Source organism: Microcaecilia unicolor, chromosome 5 (genome assembly GCF_901765095.1).
Source record: "Microcaecilia unicolor chromosome 5, aMicUni1.1, whole genome shotgun sequence".
In the NCBI taxonomy this organism is placed as follows: Eukaryota; Metazoa; Chordata; class Amphibia; order Gymnophiona; family Siphonopidae; genus Microcaecilia; species Microcaecilia unicolor.
Window position 1 is genome coordinate 89,870,047 of NC_044035.1, and position 16,873 is coordinate 89,886,919.

The 16,873-nt window shown below is 46.2% G+C and overlaps 1 protein-coding gene across 1 annotated transcript in view; it reads right to left on the bottom strand.

Moving 5' to 3' along the window:
- PCDH15 (protocadherin related 15) overlaps window positions 1–16,873 on the bottom strand; it is a 1,022,916-nt gene that overhangs the window by 783,303 nt on the left and 222,740 nt on the right. The window contains 2 exon segments of the mRNA XM_030204966.1: window positions 13,020–13,130; window positions 15,542–15,661. Coding sequence (XP_030060826.1) covers window positions 13,020–13,130; window positions 15,542–15,661 — 231 coding nt within the window.

Sequence of the window (16,873 nt, forward strand, 5' to 3'; positions counted from 1 at the left end):
TTTTAGCTAAACTATTGAAGGCTAAAATCAAGAACTGAGATAGAAGTGAAATGGGTAACATATTTTTTTAATATCCTAATTAAGGGGATCATTTTGAAATCAATTTCTGCATTTCAACCAGTACTTTATGCACAGATTTAGGGGGTTAATAAGCTGCAGTATACATTGGCATTTTACTGCACTTTAGTTTACTGCGGGATATGCAATACCTCAATAGCATAGGATAGTGACTCCCATGGTAGATGAATAATAGAACTTGCAATCAACCACAGAAGCTGCTTATTCACTCCCCCCCCCCCCCCATACACATACTCACACTGTAATCCTTCCTAAAAGGGCTAAGGCGTTTCAAAATGCTTCCTTTTCCCCAAAGACAACCCTCTAGCAGATGCCAAAAAGTCTCACCCTGAAGAGCTTCGCCTCATAGATACTCCCCTGAATAGACCCCCTTAAAGATCTCCACCCTCTTGTGGGCCCCTCCCTGTGTCTCTCTCTTAGAATGCATGGGAGTCAAGGCATTTTGTATCAAGAACTATTCCCAGCCACTCCTGCTTATGCCAGCACTGAGTTCAAAATAACACTAGAATATAAGGGTTCAAGGCAACATGATCCTTAGAGGCTTGGTCCCTAACAGTTCAACGCTTAGAGATAGAACTGTAAGACTACAATTAGGGGTTGCTGGCATAATTTTGAACCTGGTGCCAGCAGAGCCAGCAATGATTAGGGATCCCTCCTGTCTATACCACCAGGAATGCTAAGGTATACACCCAGAAGGAGACCTAATGGAGGGTGTAGGCCTTTGAGGGAGTTTTTTTCATGAGGGTGTCTTTGGGGGGTGGGGTCTATATGGGTGATCTCTGGGGGGTGTCTTTGAGGCAAGGGGAATGGGAAACATTCTTCCATTTTTGAGAGGCTCTAGCCTGTTTAAGGTGGTGCCTGGGAGCATTGGACTGTGCAAAATGTATTTATTTGTTTAGTGAAATTTGGCTCATGTCTTTTTTCAGCTTCACTTGAAGGCGAGTTACACTCAGATACATTTTGAGTTGGCATTATTTTTCCTTGAATAACACCATTTGTGGTATCCAGCATTAGCTGTATTATTTAATTACATAAAAATGAACCACCCGATTTTCAGCCCACAGTGGTAAGTGACATCTGAGCTGCTCGCAGCCACGAGCTGAACTGACCCCGGCATTGAATATTCAAGTATCAGAGGTCACCTTGAAATTAATTGGGCACTGGTTGATATTCAGAGAAGTGTCCAGTTAACCTTAACATATATAAAGTTAACATATAAAGCCCTTTTACTGTCCTAACTTTATGTGGTTGCTAAACCAGCTAGCAGACTGAAAATTGCCGCTAACCAGCTACGTAGGCACACCACCCATGCTGTGCCTCCAGCCAACCCTTAATCTAATCATCAATCCAGCTTCTTGCAGAGTTGATAGGATTGGATTGCAAGTAGCATAATCCAGTATCAGCAGAATATACTTATTGCCTCATGTGGTTTGTTCCAGTGGCCCTACCAAATCCATGGTCACGCTTTCAAATGGGGTCTCAATGACTGGCATGGGTACCAAAGTAGCAGGTTGGACCACCTCATGAATATTTAAGTGGCATGTTGGGTGTGATTTACAGTACAGCTGTACCTGTTTATGTAATTCTGGACAGTAAAACTGGGTCAATATATTGTCTCAAGGTTTTTTCACCCAAGCAGTCCCCTAGCAAGTGACTGTAATCTAGCTGCAACCCAGAAATACGGTTGGGATGCCAACAGCTATTCTCTTTCCTTTCTAGGGTTTCTTTGGCTATCCTATAGAGTAAACTATGTTTCATTACAAAGTATAGGAGGTCTGACCTAGGATTTTTCAATCTATCTACAAGCTTTCCATCTATAACTTGGACCTGAGCTCGTACATTTTTAAGGGGTTAGTCTTCTATTTAGGCTTTCTTAAAACTTCCTGGGTTCCATTCAGGTAAGCTATTTAAGGGACCTGGGATATCATGAGTGCCTTCCTCTACTGTAGAGTCCCCTTCTACTGCAGCCCCTAGATTCTTCATATAGCAGGGCTTCTCTAATCAGTATTGCCACTGGGGTTTAAGTATTTTAAGACTTTTAACATAAAAGTTCAGATCTTCCAGTGGGAAAATTTATAGGAATGACTCTTTCTCCAACTTTGCTAACTTGATGGTTAGATGTGTCCAGACAGCAACAAAGTCTGGATAGTCCCATCCCAAGACAATTGGGTAGGGCAGCCAGGGTAAAACTCTAACCTCTAGCTTGGCTTGCCTCACTGTGGTTTTGATTATGATCTGAGCAGTTAGTATTGCCTCTGGTCTCCATGAACACAGGCTAAAATCACTGTCCACTGATAATTAAGTTGAAGTGTTTTGATTAACTCACTCTAAACAAGACTATTCATGCTTTCAGAGTCCACCAAAGTCTGAATGGGGTGTTGTCATTTCCACTTGAATCACAATATTCTGTATGCCTGTATCGGGAGCATTCACAAACCTATAGGTATGTGGAGAGACTAGGTTATTGTCCATAGAACTTTCTACCACCACATGCCAATATCTGACAAAATGTCCCTTTTTTTCTACAATTGAAGAAAGTTGGATAGTCTATCTCTCAAACTTAGGATGGCAATGGGTCATATTCATTGCAGCATCATTTATTCTGCTTTTCTAGTAGAGCTTCTTTGGTTCAAGGTCAGCTTTTTTTCATTCAGTCTGACACAGATTGCACTTGATTGAAAACTTACATTACTTCTAGAAATTGTTCCATGAGAATGACCTTGGCTATTTCCATTCTCAGCTTTCCTTCACTTCCATGCATGATCCTTAATTTTGTTAAAGAAGCTTCACGGACTTTCTTTTGAGTGTAGAGTCCTTTTCCTGAACTGCTGTTAATATGGTTCTTGACTGTCCCCCACTTACTCCAAAATGAATGTCTTGACCTCTGAATAGGTGGCTCTATCACCTGAATTGCCGTCCTGGAAAATGGCTTGGCTACTATTGGATAAAAGGTTACTTAAGTAAGTAGTCCATGTTATCTTTGGACACCTTGTTATTTGTGCAATCCTTTTAGAAATTCACAAAATAATAATTCAGACTAGCGTTTATGTTTGAAACATAGGCTTCTCAGTGCTTGGAACACCTGAACAAGAGAGCTCTGTTGTAAGCATGATATTACTCACAGTGAGACTGCAGAATTCACTGCAGCAGCTGCTGTTATTGTCTCTCCACTAGGGCCTGGAGTAGCCTCTCCATTCCAGCTTGCAACACTTCTCTCACTAGTGCATACTGTGACACTAACTAAGTTTCTTCTGGTCCTTCTCTAGGACAGAACAACTCCCGTTGGCCCAAATATGTGGTTCTGTGTGGTAGCAAGTACCGGAACATTGAGGTTAATGGGTTTGTCTTTGCTTTTAAAATGGGAAGTGAAAATCTCGTGTTTGCCATATGTGATAGAATGAACAATATGGGTGTGGAGGCTCCACTTAACACAAGACTATCTCTACTTCAGTAAGCAGGTGAAAGCTTGGTTCTTCAACCAGGCCTTTAATGGAAGAAGTAACAAACCTGTTAATCTCACACACAAACACAAGGAGTGACGTGGAGGGGGATAATCGAATGGGGGTGCCCATATCTAAGGATGGCCCTGTAAAGGGGCGGGCAACCCGTATTATCGAAACAAGATGGACGTCCATCTTTCATTTCGATAATACGGTCGGGGACACCCAAATCATGAAATTTAGGTCAACCTTAGAGATGGTCGTCCCTGGTTTTCGGCGATAATGGAAAACGAGGACGCCCATCTCAGAAACGACCAAATCCAAGCCATTTGGTCATGGGAGGAGCCAGCATTCGTAGTGCACTGGTCCCACTAACTGAATGGAAAAAGCCTTTCCCTTACTGATACGGAAAGGAACGGGCATGCATGAAGGAAATTGCATGCAAATGAGCTGCTCGCACACGATTTCCTTCCTAAGGATGGGAAGCAACGGCAGTTGAGGACATCCAAAATGTGGATGTTTCTGTGAGAAGGATGTCCATGCCTTTGCTATGCCTCCGACACCCTCTTTATTTATTTATTTGGATTTTGTATCAGAAGTAGCAGCAGTGGGATTTGAACCTTTAGATTGCAAGACCAGTGCTCTAACCACTAGGCCACTCTGCCACTCCTCTACTCTACTCCACTCCCTTGAAATTTGGCTGTCCCTGTGGGGGGCAGTTGAGGATGTCCAAAATGTTTGAAAGAAGAATGTCCACTCCTTTGTTATGCCTCCGCTGACACACACATACCTCCCCCCCAGGGACCTACATACTGCCCCCCCCCCCAGGGATGGCCAAATTTCAACGGAGTGGAGTAGAGTGGAGGAGTGGCCTAGTGGTTAGAGCACTGGTCTTGCAATCCAGAGGAGGCCTCCTTCAAAAATAAGCAGGATTGGCTGCATATACTGCAGCAGGACATGTTTATCCACTCCTACCCTAGCTATGATAACATTTAACCATCTCTCTGACCTCATCTGCAACTTGTTTTAAATATTTCACCTTACTTTCTAACTCTTCTTACTCTCTTACCTATCTATATGTTACATCTTTGCTTTACCCTTCATATCAATTAAAATGTTCTATTACATATTGTGTTGACATTGTAAGTAGTATACCATGCCATACTTTGTATTGTTATTTGAATATTTTTCTGCTGTAAAGTGAATGCTACATACCTGTAGAAGGTATTCTCCGAGGACAGCAGGCTGATTGTTCTCACTGATGGATGACGTCCACGGCAGCCCCTCCAATCGGAAACTTCACTAGCAAAGGCCTTTGCTAGTCCTCGCGCGCCCATGCTCACTGCGCATGCGCGGCCGTCTTCCCGCCCGAACCGGCTCGTGTTCGTCAGTCCCATATGTAGCAAGACAAAGACAAGGGAAGACACTACTCCAAAGGGGAGGCGGGCGGGTTTGTGAGAACAATCAGCCTGCTGTCCTCGGAGAATACCTTCTACAGGTATGTAGCATTCGCTTTCTCCGAGGACAAGCAGGCTGCTTGTTCTCACTGATGGGGTATCCCTAGCCCCCAGGCTCACTCAAAACAACAAACATGGTCAATTGGGCCTCGCAACGGCGAGGACATAACTGAGATTGACCTAAACTTATCCAACTAACTGAGAGTGCAGCCTGGAACAGAATAAAAATGGGCCTAGGGGAGTGGAGTTGGATTCTATACCCCGAACAGATTCTGAAGCACTGACTGCCCGAACCGACTGTCGCGTCGGGTATCCTGCTGCAGGAAGTAATGAGATGTGAATGTGTGGACAGATGACCACGTCGCAGCTTTGCAAATCTCTTCAATAGTGGCTGACTTCAAGTGGGCTACCGACGCTGCCATGGCTCTAACATTATGAGCCGTGACATGACCCTCAAGAGCCAGCCCAGCCTGGGTGTAAGTGAAGGAAATGCAATCTGCTAGCCAATTGGATATGGTGCGTTTCCCCACAGCCACTCCCCTCCTGTTGGGATCAAAAGAAACAAACAATTGGGCGGACTGTCTGTTGGGCTGTGTCCGCTCCAGATAGAAGGCCAATGCTCTCTTGCAGTCCAATGTGTGCAGCTGACATTCAGCAGGGCAGGAAGCAAGATGCAGGAGGCACCCTCTGACAGACCCAAAGAGGCAAAGTCTATGCTCTCAACATCCAGGCCGTGAGAGCCACAGACCGGAGGTTGGGATGCAGAAGCGCCCCTTCGTCCTGTGTGTTGAGGGTCGGAAAACATTCCAATCTCCACGGTTCCTCGGAGGACAACTCCAGAAGAAGAGGGAACCAGATCTGACGTGGCCAAAACGGAGCAATCAGAATCATGGTGCCTCGGTCTTGCTTGAGTTTCAACAAAGTCTTCCCGACTAGAGGTATGGGAGGATAAGCATACAGCAGACCTTCCCCCCAGTCCAGGAGGAAGGCATCCGATGCCAGTCTGCCGTGGGCCTGAAGCCTGGAACAGAACTGAGGGACCTTGTGGTTGGCTCGAGATGCAAAGAGATCTACCAAGGGGGTGCCCCACACCTGGAAGATCTGTCGCACTACTCGGGAGTTGAGCGACCACTCGTGAGGTTGCATAATCCTGCTCAGTCTGTCGGCCAGACTGTTGTTTATGCCTGCCAGGTATGTGGCTTGGAGCACCATGCCCTGATGGCGAGCCCAAAGCCACATGCTGACGGCTTCCTGACACACGGGGGGCGAGATCCAGTGCCCCCCTGCTTGTTGATGTAATACATGGCAACCTGGTTGTCTGTCTGAATTTGGATAATTTGGTGGGACAACCGATCTCTGAAAGCCTTCAGAGTGTTCCAGACCGCTCGTAACTCCAGGAGATTGATCTGCAGATCGCGTTCCTGGAGGGACCAGCTTTCTTGGGTGTGAAGCCCATCGACATGAGCTCCCCACCCCAGGAGAGACGCATCTGTAGTCAGCACTTTTTGTGGCTGAGGAATTTGGAAAGGACGTCCCAGGGTCAAATTGGACCAAATCGTCCACCAATACAGGGATTTGAGAAAACTCGTGGACAGGTGGATCACGTCCTCTAGATCCCCAGCAGCCTGAAACCACTGGGAAGCTAGGGTCTATTGAGCAGATCACATGTGAAGGCGGGCCATGGGAGTCACATGAACTGTGGAGGCCATGTGGCCCAACAATCTCAACATCTGCCGAGCTGTGATCTGCTGGGATGCTCGCACCCGCGAGACGAGGGACAACAAGTTGTTGGCTCTCGCCTCTGGGAGATAGGCACGAGCCGTCCAAGAGTCCAGCAGAGCTCCTATGAATTCGAGTCTCTGCACTGGGAGAAGATGGGACTTTGGATAATTTATCACAAACCCCAGTAGCTCCAGGAGGCGAATAGACATCTGCATGGACTGCAGAGCTCCTGCCTCAGATGTGTTCTTCACCAGCCAATCGTCGAGATAGGGGAACACGTGCACTCCCAGCCTGCGAAGCGCCGCTGCTACTACAGCCAAGCACTTCGTGAACACTCTGGGCGCAGAGGCGAGCCCAAAGGGTAGCACACAGTACTGGAAGTGACGTGTGCCCAGCTGAAATCGCAGATACTGTCTGTGAGCTGGCAGTATCGGGATGTGCGTGTAGGCGTCCTTCAAGTCCAGAGAGCATAGCCAGTCGTTTTCCTAAATCATGGGAAGAAGGGTGCCCAGGGAAAGCATCCTGAACTTTTCTTTGACCAGATATTTGTTCAGGGCCCTTAGGTCTAGGATGGGACGCATCCCCCCCTGTTTTCTTTTCCACAAGGAAGTACCTGGAATAGAATCCCAGCCCTTCTTGCCCGGATGGCACGGGCTCGACCGCATTGGTGCTGAGAAGGGCGGAGAGTTCCTCTGCAAGTACCTGCTTGTGCTGGAAGCTGTAGGACTGAGCTCCCGGTGGGCAATTTGGAGGTTTGGCGGCCAAATTGAGGGTGTATCCTTGCCGGACTATTTGGAGAACCCACTGGTCGGAGGTTATGAGAGGCCACCTTTGGTGAAAAACTTTCAACCTCCCCCCGACCGGCAGATCGCCCGGCACTGACACATTGATGTCGGCTATGCTCTACTGGAGCCAGTCAAAAGCTCGCCCCTTGCTTTTGCTGGGGAGCCGATGGGCCTTGCTGAGGCGCACGCTGCTGATGAGAGTGAGCGCGCTGGGGCTTAGCCTGGGCCGCAGGCTGTCGAGAAGGAGGATTGTACCTACGCTTACCAGAAGAGTAGGGAACAGTCTTCCTTCCCCCATAAAAACGTCTACCTGTAGAGGTAGAAGCTGAAGGCTGCCGGCGGGAGAACTTGTCAAAAGCGGTATCCCGCTGGTGGAGCTGCTCTACCACCTGTTTGACCTTCTCTCCAAAAATATTGTCCGCACGGCAAGGCGAGTCCGCAATCCGCTGCTGGATCCTATTCTCCAGGTCGGAGGCACGCAGCCATGAGAGTCTGCGCATCACCACACCTTGAGCAGCGGTCCTGGACGCAACATCAAAGGTGTCATACACCCCTCTGGCCAGGAATTTTCTGCACACCTTCAGCTGCCTGACCACCTCCTGAAATGGCTTGGCTTGCTCAGGAGGGAGCTTTTCCACCAAGCCCGCCAACTGCCGCACATTATTCCGCATGTGTATGCTAGTGTAGAGCTGGTAAGACTGGATTTTGGCCACGAGCATAGAAGAATGGTAGGCCTTCCTCCCAAAGGAGTCTAAGGTTCTAGAGTCCTTGCCCGGGGGCGCCGAAGCATGCTCCCTAGAACTCTTAGCCTTCTTTAGGGCCAGATCCACAACTCCAGAGTCATGAGGCAACTGAGTGCGCATCAGCTCTGGGTCCCCATGGATCCGGTACTGGTACTCAATCTTCTTGGGAATGTGGGGATTACTTAAAGGCTTGGTCCAGTTCGCCAGCAATGTCTTTTTTAGGACATGATGCATGGGTACTGTGGACGCTTCCTTAGGTGGAGAAGGATAGTCCAGGAGCTCAAACATTTCAGCCCTGGGCTCGTCCTCCACAACCACCGGGAAGGGGATGGCCATAGACATCTCCCGGACAAAGGCCGCAAAAGACAGACTCTCGGGAGGAGAAAGCTGCCTTTCAGGGGAGGGAGTGGGATCAAAAGGAAGGCCATCAGACTCCTCGTCAGAGAAATATCTGATGTCCTCCTCCTCCTCCCACGAGGCCTCACCATCGGTATCAGACACAAGTTCATGAACCTGTGTCTGAAGCCGTGCCCGGCTCGACTCCGTGGAACCACGGCCACGGTGTGAGTGTCGAGAGGTAGACTCCCTCGCCCGCACCGGCGAAGCTCCCTCCACCGACGTCGTCGGGGAGCCTTCCTGGGAGGCGACCGCAGTTGGTACCGCAAGCGGCACCGATGTCGGAGACCTCACCCCGGGCAAGGGGCCAGCCGGCGCCTCACTCGACGGTACCGGTGGCGCAAGCACCCCCGGTACCGGAGGGGAAGGGCGCAACAGCTCTCCCAGGATCTCTGGGAGAACAGCCCGGAGACTCTCATGCAGGGCGGCTGTGGAGAAAGACATGGAAGCTGATGCAGGTGTCGAAGTCAGAGTCTGTTCTGGGCGTGGAGGCTGTTCCGGGCTGTCCAGAGTGGAGCGCATCGACACCTCCTGAACAGAGGGTGAGTGGTCCTCCCGGTGCCGATGCCTACTGGGTGCCGACTCCCTCGGCGACCCAGAGCTCTCGGTACCAACGCGGGAAGGAGACCGGTGTCGATGCTTCTTTGACTTTTTCAAACGAAGCATGTCACGGGAGCTTCCCGGTACCGACGAGGAGGACGTAGAATCCAGCCATTGCTTCCTCGGGGCCGAGGCCGAAGAAGGTCGGTCTCGGGGGGGCTGTACCGCAGGAGCCCTCAGGGTAAGGGGAGACCCACCCGAAGGCTCACCGCCACCAGCAGGGGAATGGACAGCCCTCACCTGCACTCCAGTCGAAGCACCACCGTCCGACGACATCAGCACTAGTGGAGGTCCCGGTACCACCGATGCCGACGCAGCCTTCCGATGTCTCGGCCCCGACGATGCAGAGGGTCAATGCCTCGATGCAACCGATACAGTCGCGGCCGAGGACGGAGGTTTTGACGCTGTCGACATCGACGCACTCGATACTCCCGGTGCCGATGCCGACGAAGAGCCCAAGAACAAAACGTTCCACTGGGCTAATCTCGCTACCTGAGTCCTTTTCTGTAAAAGGGCGCAAAGACTACAGGCCTGCGGGCGGTGCCCAGCCCCCAGACACTGAAGACACGACGCGTGCCTATCAATGAGCGAGATTACCCGGGCGCACTGGGTGCACTTCTTGAAGCCGCTGGGAGACTTCGATGACATGGGCGGAAAAATCACGCCAGCGAAATCGAAACTCGTAATTGAGGTAAGGCACCAAAAAGAGGGGGAGAAAAAACTCGACCCGAGGCCTCAAAGGGGCCTACCCCGAAAACGAAAGAAAACTTAACGGGGCCAAAAACTGGAAATACGGGAAGGGGAAAAAGACCGAAAGGCCCTTCTCCGAAATCCTTTTTTTTTTTTTTTTGTAAAGCGAAAAGTCAAAAGACGCGCGAGGGTCAACTTAAGGGGCGCGAACGACGCAAACACGACCGTACCGAGCGCAGACAAAAGAAGACTGATGAACACGAGCCGGTTCGGGCGGGAAGACGGCCGCGCATGCGCGGTGCGCATGGGCGCGCGAGAACTAGCAAAGGCCTTTGCTAGTGAAGTTTCCGATTGGAGGGGCTGCCGTGGACGTCACCCATCAGTGAGAACAAGCAGCCTGCTTGTCCTCGGAGAATTGCCTATTGCTCATGTTTGATCCCTATTCTTACTGTACACCGCATTCAGTGAATTCCTTCAAAAAGGCAGAAAATATATCCTAATATTAAATAAATATAAAATGTCTGCTACTTTTTGTCTTGGTTCCATAAGAGCATAGCTAAATTGAGTTTTTAAAAAAAGGCCTAAAAACTTACACAGAATACAGAGATTAAGCCTAAAACGTTTTGCCATTTGGGACCCTGAAGTGGCGAAGCAAAACACTGGCCATCATTGGCCCGAAAGCAGCATACACCATCTCAGAAGCAGCAGTTGGGCTTGGTTCCTGCAGCTAGCACCATATCCAGCTCTTTAAAGATAAGTGTCGCTGAGTTGGACTGCTTGCTTGATTTTTGGCATTTGATAAAATTATGAACTAGTGTAATCAAGTTTTTGCACTTTTCTTATCAAAAATTGGAAGGTTTTTTAGCCAATGATGAAAAAGTAAGAGATCATTTTGATCCACACAGCTCTGTTAATCTGCTTAGATTCGAACTCTTTGAGGCTTTTTCCTTCCTTTTGTTAATTTATTTGAAGTATTTTTCACTTGTGGATTTCTATAAAAAAATATAAAAGACACATCTAATGTACTGGAAGATCTGGATTCTTGAGAACTGCAAGCATGCACAGTTCTAAGCACAACTGTATTGGTGCCTGGAGTTGCACATACATCTATCTATACATGATTTGGAAAGCCACTCTGCTCAAAAATACTAGTATTGTAAAAATGTTATGCACAGAATAGCATTCCAGTACATGGACAGGTATATATGCATGCAGCTCCAGGTGCCACTACACTTTTTTGTGCACAGACTTGTAAACTAGCTCTAGCTGCTGCTAGTGCAAACCCGTTTCTGCACACATCCAGTGTGATCTCTTATGTAAGTGCACATTTTCCCACATGACCTATTTGTATATTAACTGGTAACGCCATAGGGGAGCTAAAATTTTGCATTAGGCTTGTGTTAAGAAGCTGTGTGCCAAGCATCAGTGCATATCTGTAATGCAAACCTACTACATTGACCTCCCAGTAAGGTGTCACTATATATCTGCTCCATATCAATATTCCTTTCATAGGAACCAGCTCTGGGTGTGCCAGTGGGTGTTGAGCACAACCAATATTGAGCATGCTCCTTCATTTAGTCCAAGAAGGGATCATTTGCCCTGGGGTCCTTTTACAAAGGTGTGCCAAAAAGTGGCCTGCGGTAGTGTAGGCAAGTGTTTTGGGTGCACGCCAGGCAAGTTTTTACCGTGTCTGCAAAAAAGGGCTTTTTCTTAGTAGGACAGGAAAAGGGCATGCAGTAAAACTGAAACCAGCACGCACTTAAAACCAGCCTGAACCCTTAATGCCACCCATTGATCTAGTGGTAAGGGCTCATGCGCTACACGCACGTGGGAGGATATAAATAAATAAATCATACAGGCGTTATAGGTGTGTGGCAAATCTGAAATTACTGCCAGGGGGGCGCAGTAGCCTGACAGTAGTCTCATTTTGGCAAGTGTTGCATGTGCATAGAGCCTAACACACCTTTGCAAAAGGGCCCCATTGTGTTTGGCAACCCCCCTCCCCCCAATCTTTATGAAATGTTTTGGTACATATGACTTCTGCAGTTCTTTGTTTTAATAAAATGCAGCTTTTCTTTACACTAATGTGAACCTATTAAGGTAATTTTTGTCTGACTTTGTCAATGAACATGGTAATTAATTTGTTGATCAAGGCAGCAAGGAACAAACAGGTACTCCCAGGGGCTAAGGGTTTCATACAGTTGCTAAGCTGCCACACAAGAGAGAATTTTGTAACTCAATGCAGTGAAGTATATTTGATGCCAGTTTCTTTCCACCACTAGGATTAGAAATGCAAATTTCATTAAACAGAAAGGGTCTACTTTCATTACCACCAATGACACCTAAAGATGTTTCCCATGACAGATATATTAGATACACCTTAAATTCCTCTTTTAGTCTCATAGAGAATATCTATTTCCTGCCACAATGCAAGAGCCCTTAACTCAATGTGAGCTGAAAGAAAAATAGCTTTGTTTTAGAAGGCAATATTACAAAACCACAGGACAGATGAAATGCATCCATTAAATTCATATCAGATCAAATTAGTGTCACTAGCAGGCTTATTTTCAAAAGAGAAGGGCATCCATCTTCCAACACAAATTGGGAGATGGGTGTCCTTCTCTCAGGGTCACCCAAATCGGCATAATCGAAAGCCGATTTTGGGCGCCCTCAACTGCTTTCTGTTGCGGGGATGACCAAAGTTCATGGGGCGTGTTGGCAGTGTAGCGAAGGCGGGACTGGGGCGTGCCTAACACATGGGCGTCCTCAGCTGATAAGGGAAAAAAGAAGGATGTGTCCCTGACAAGCACTTGGGCGACTTTAGTTTTTTTTTTATTAATCTATACAAGCGTTTGATGTGCAGTTCATTCATTTTGCCAAAGGCAATGCGCTGTCTTTATTGTGAGAAAGCTTTTCGTGCGCAATAATTACATGTCAAAGTGTGCAAAATATCCAGAAAAACTGTGAAGAATAGCAGGAAATAATTTGACAGTGTTGAATTAGAAAGAAAACACTCTGTTCTGAAGAAGGCAATTTTTTTGCAATATTTATTTTCCCCTGAATGTCTCTGATTCTTTAAACAACTGAGAGTAGAAGTACTGCACTTACATTAGCTTGTACGATGACAAAATAGCGCATCTTTTCTTCATAATTCAGTCTCCTTCGAAGAACCACTTCTCCAGACAATGTGAGAGGAATGTCAAAGGTCTGATTAGATGTCTAAGGAAGTCAAAATAAGAGACATTTTTCAATCAGAAGAGTCAGCAAATCATCATTTTTTCTACTTTGCATTAATGTGGTATTGGCTTCTTCAAGGATCTACTGGGAATTATTCTAATCTACACTTGTGATTAGCTTTCTCTACATTTCTTTAGATTCAGTCAGTTCCCTCCAAATTCATGATGTAGATCTTACACTAGCTGTCATTTCTTCCTTTTCATGTATTATTACTTATGCTCATAAGTGACTGTAGGACCTCTTTGTTACCGAAAGCCCAAGGCAATGATCTTTCCCATTTCTTTTTAATAAAGGTCTTTTGTCAAAATGCATGCATGTTCTTTAATTTCTTGCCTGACACCTTTTGTGACATTAGCTTGCCCTCACCCACCCCACCCCCCTTGTTCATTTAAAGAACTGAAGAAGAGGAAATGTATACAGGAAAATAAATATGAAGACATTCAGGGCTCCTTTTACTAAGTGGCGGTAAGCTCAATGCGGGCTTACTGTTTGCTTTATAGAAAGTACCACCTGGCTACTGCAGCAGCATGGCGGTACTTCCCACCGCTAGCATGCCATAATTTCTGGCACTACAAAAATGTATTTATTTTTGTAGCGCCGGAGTGTACCCGGCGGTAATCGGGCAGTGCCGTGCCCGTCCCAGTTACCTCCGGGTTAACGTGGGAACACTTACCGCCATCTGAATGGGTGGCTGTATGGACTACCCCCACAATGGCCGCGTGGCAAGTGCTTTACTTGCTGCGCAGCCATTTCCTGCAGGAAGGCGAGACTTCCCTTTTACCAGCTGTGGTAAAAGGGGGCCTCAGTATGCATTTAAAACACACGCCGATGCCAACGCTAGACCTCTTTTGCCGCAGCTTGGTATAAGGGGCCCTCAGTGATTTTCCTTTGTCTTTCTTTCAATGCTTTTAATTTAACCCAGATGATTTCAACCCAGTCCTCAGCATACCCATCCAGTTGAGGTTTTCAGGATGTCCCCATTGAATGCCAACCAGCAATCAAACCATACCATAGAGCTAGGCACAAGTGTGGGGGGGGGGGGGGGCAACGCTGGACCTTAATCGAACAAGGGAGGAACACCAATTGCAATGGTAAAGAAGTGTGTTCTGAAAAGAGAAACATCTCACAACGGCTCAACTAAAATGGTGGTATACTCCAAGATGACTAACAAGTCAATGTGATACTGCAATAACATAAATATGAGTCAAATTCATGATGAAATAGAGTGCTTACAAACTCATCAAATGGTTGCCACATGAAAAGGAAATAAGATATAAACTTTGTCAGTGTGCATACCTAGTGAAATTGTAGAGAAAAAACAGGGGTAAAAAACATTATATGGAAAAAAGGAGATGTGTAACTACGATTATGCTCGCTACGTGGTGCACCGCCTCCGCTCTTGTGGAACGAGAGAATTGTGAATTCCTATGTGCATTGTTTTCTGGTGTTTTAACCATCCAAACACCTGATAAACCTTTGGAAGACTCCTGAAGAAGGTGCTACAGCACCAAAACATGGCTGTGCTGAGTCAGCCTGTTGTAATAAACTTTATTTTTTAATTGAAACTATACGTCTTCCCCATTGTTTTGTTAAGAGCCTATCTTCCCCACCGCCCTCTGTTCCCTTTCACCTGTACTTTAAAACAGAATCTGCTGACATAGAGCCGGTTCTAAAATATAGGGAAATGGGCATTTATGCACTGGGTGTGTGCAGCATAAACATCCATTTTTTAAACGTATATAATATAGATGTTTGTAAAGGTGGTAAATAACCAGCTCTGTATCAAAGATCACAGACATAATGGTTATGTCCTGGTACATAACTGGTTATGTGTTGGCACATAGATCTTAGAAACATAACCAGTTATATCTCCAATGTTGTCAAAGTGTTCTGTTTACCTTGCTAGTTTGGCATTTGGGGAAACACAAACCACTGAATTATTAAGGGGCACAGGTGTAACTGCCAACATCAATCTTTTAGGACATAGGTATTTAGCCCCCTTTTGAAATGGGAACAAAATGACTATGAACTTGTGACGCCCTTTTCCCACCCAAAATATGTTCAGGCCATGCCCTCTTGCTATTTCACATGCTTGTGCATATTCCAGGCTTTGTAAAATGGGGACATACACATTTATGTAAGATAAACGTTTAAATGATGATTTATGCATGTATTAAACACAAATAGGGCTTGTAAAATTAGGGCAATTGATATCTGCTGATAATGCCCTAGTACGTATGTTACAAGTACTGTATATGTTAGTGAACAATTTCAATTCATTTTGATAAACAAAACTGTTACCTTTTGGAAAAAAATCTATTTGTTCAAGTACCTTGTTCATTAGGATAAGACTGTTTTCCTACATATTTAGAGATGAATAAAACTTAACTTACAGGATCATTGGGATTGTATTGAATGGCATATTCTATTTGACCATTTGGACCATCATCTATATCTGTGGCACCATTGTTTCCAGAAAAACCCGTGAAGATAGTAGTTCCAACAGGAGTCAACTGAAACAAAAAGTATCATGGACATAAGTATAAAAATATACACAAATAAATCTCAAAATACAGATAGAGATGCTTGAGGAATAAATGTTCAAAGAAATCCATGTAAAGTGTAGCTATAGAAAATAGTCTTGATGACATCATTAAAGATCACTAATCAGCACCCTCATCCCAAGCCAGTTCCCACTCTCATCAGCACCCTAACCACTAACAGCCTCTTGGCACCAGAGTCCAAAAGGTTCAAAATTATCAACAGCTATTTTACTGTTAGCAATCATTATGAACCACTGTGTTATGTAGAAGGAGCTCTCATTTCAACTATCAATGGTGAAGAATAATCAAAAATCAAAATAATGAACATACAGTATACCGCCCAATATTCAAAAAAGTTTAACTGGACAGGTGAGGCTCCTGCTCAGTTAATTCCTGCTGAATGGCCCAGCACATAATATTCAGTGACACTTAACTGGTTAGTAATGCTCAATATCATCACTAATAGGCCATCTCCTAACTGGATAGGTTAGGGGCGGGCCGGGAGTAGAACATGGGTGGAGCACCTACGTAGCTGGTTAGCAGCGATTTTCAGTCCACTAACTGGCTAAGTAGCTATATAAAGTTAAGACAGCAAAAAGGTTGTCCTAACTATGCACTAAAGTTTGCCAGGCCCTGATCTGAATATTGACCAGTGCCCAGTTAACTTCCAGTTGACGGCTGAGACCTGGATATTCAATGCTGGGAGCCATGCATACCCTGGCATTGGATATCCAGGGGCCAGTTCAACCCACATCTTACCACCATAGGCTGGGCAAATAGTGATCTTCCAATGCTATTTGAGGCAAGTGAGTGATTTCAGTCATGGATCCCCTGTTCCCTATCACATGTGCAATGACCTTGTACTTTAACCATATCATAGAAGATCATGAAAAACTTGATAAAGTTATCCAACCCAATACTACACTACACACAAATTAATGTACTTGATGTTCTTAGTAGATACTGTAATAACCAAGAGAGTAGTGTAAAGCCCCAGAACCCAGATGCAGGATTAGAGGACACTACCAGAAAGACAGCAGGCTCTCCTGACAAGGTTGGACCCCAGTGAAAGGAGGAAATCCTGGCACAGACCACAATTGGAGGGGGGAACTAGACCTAACACACCCAAGATCACCCCTAATAAGAAGTTAGCTGAGGCAAGGGCTATGAAAAGGCAGGCTT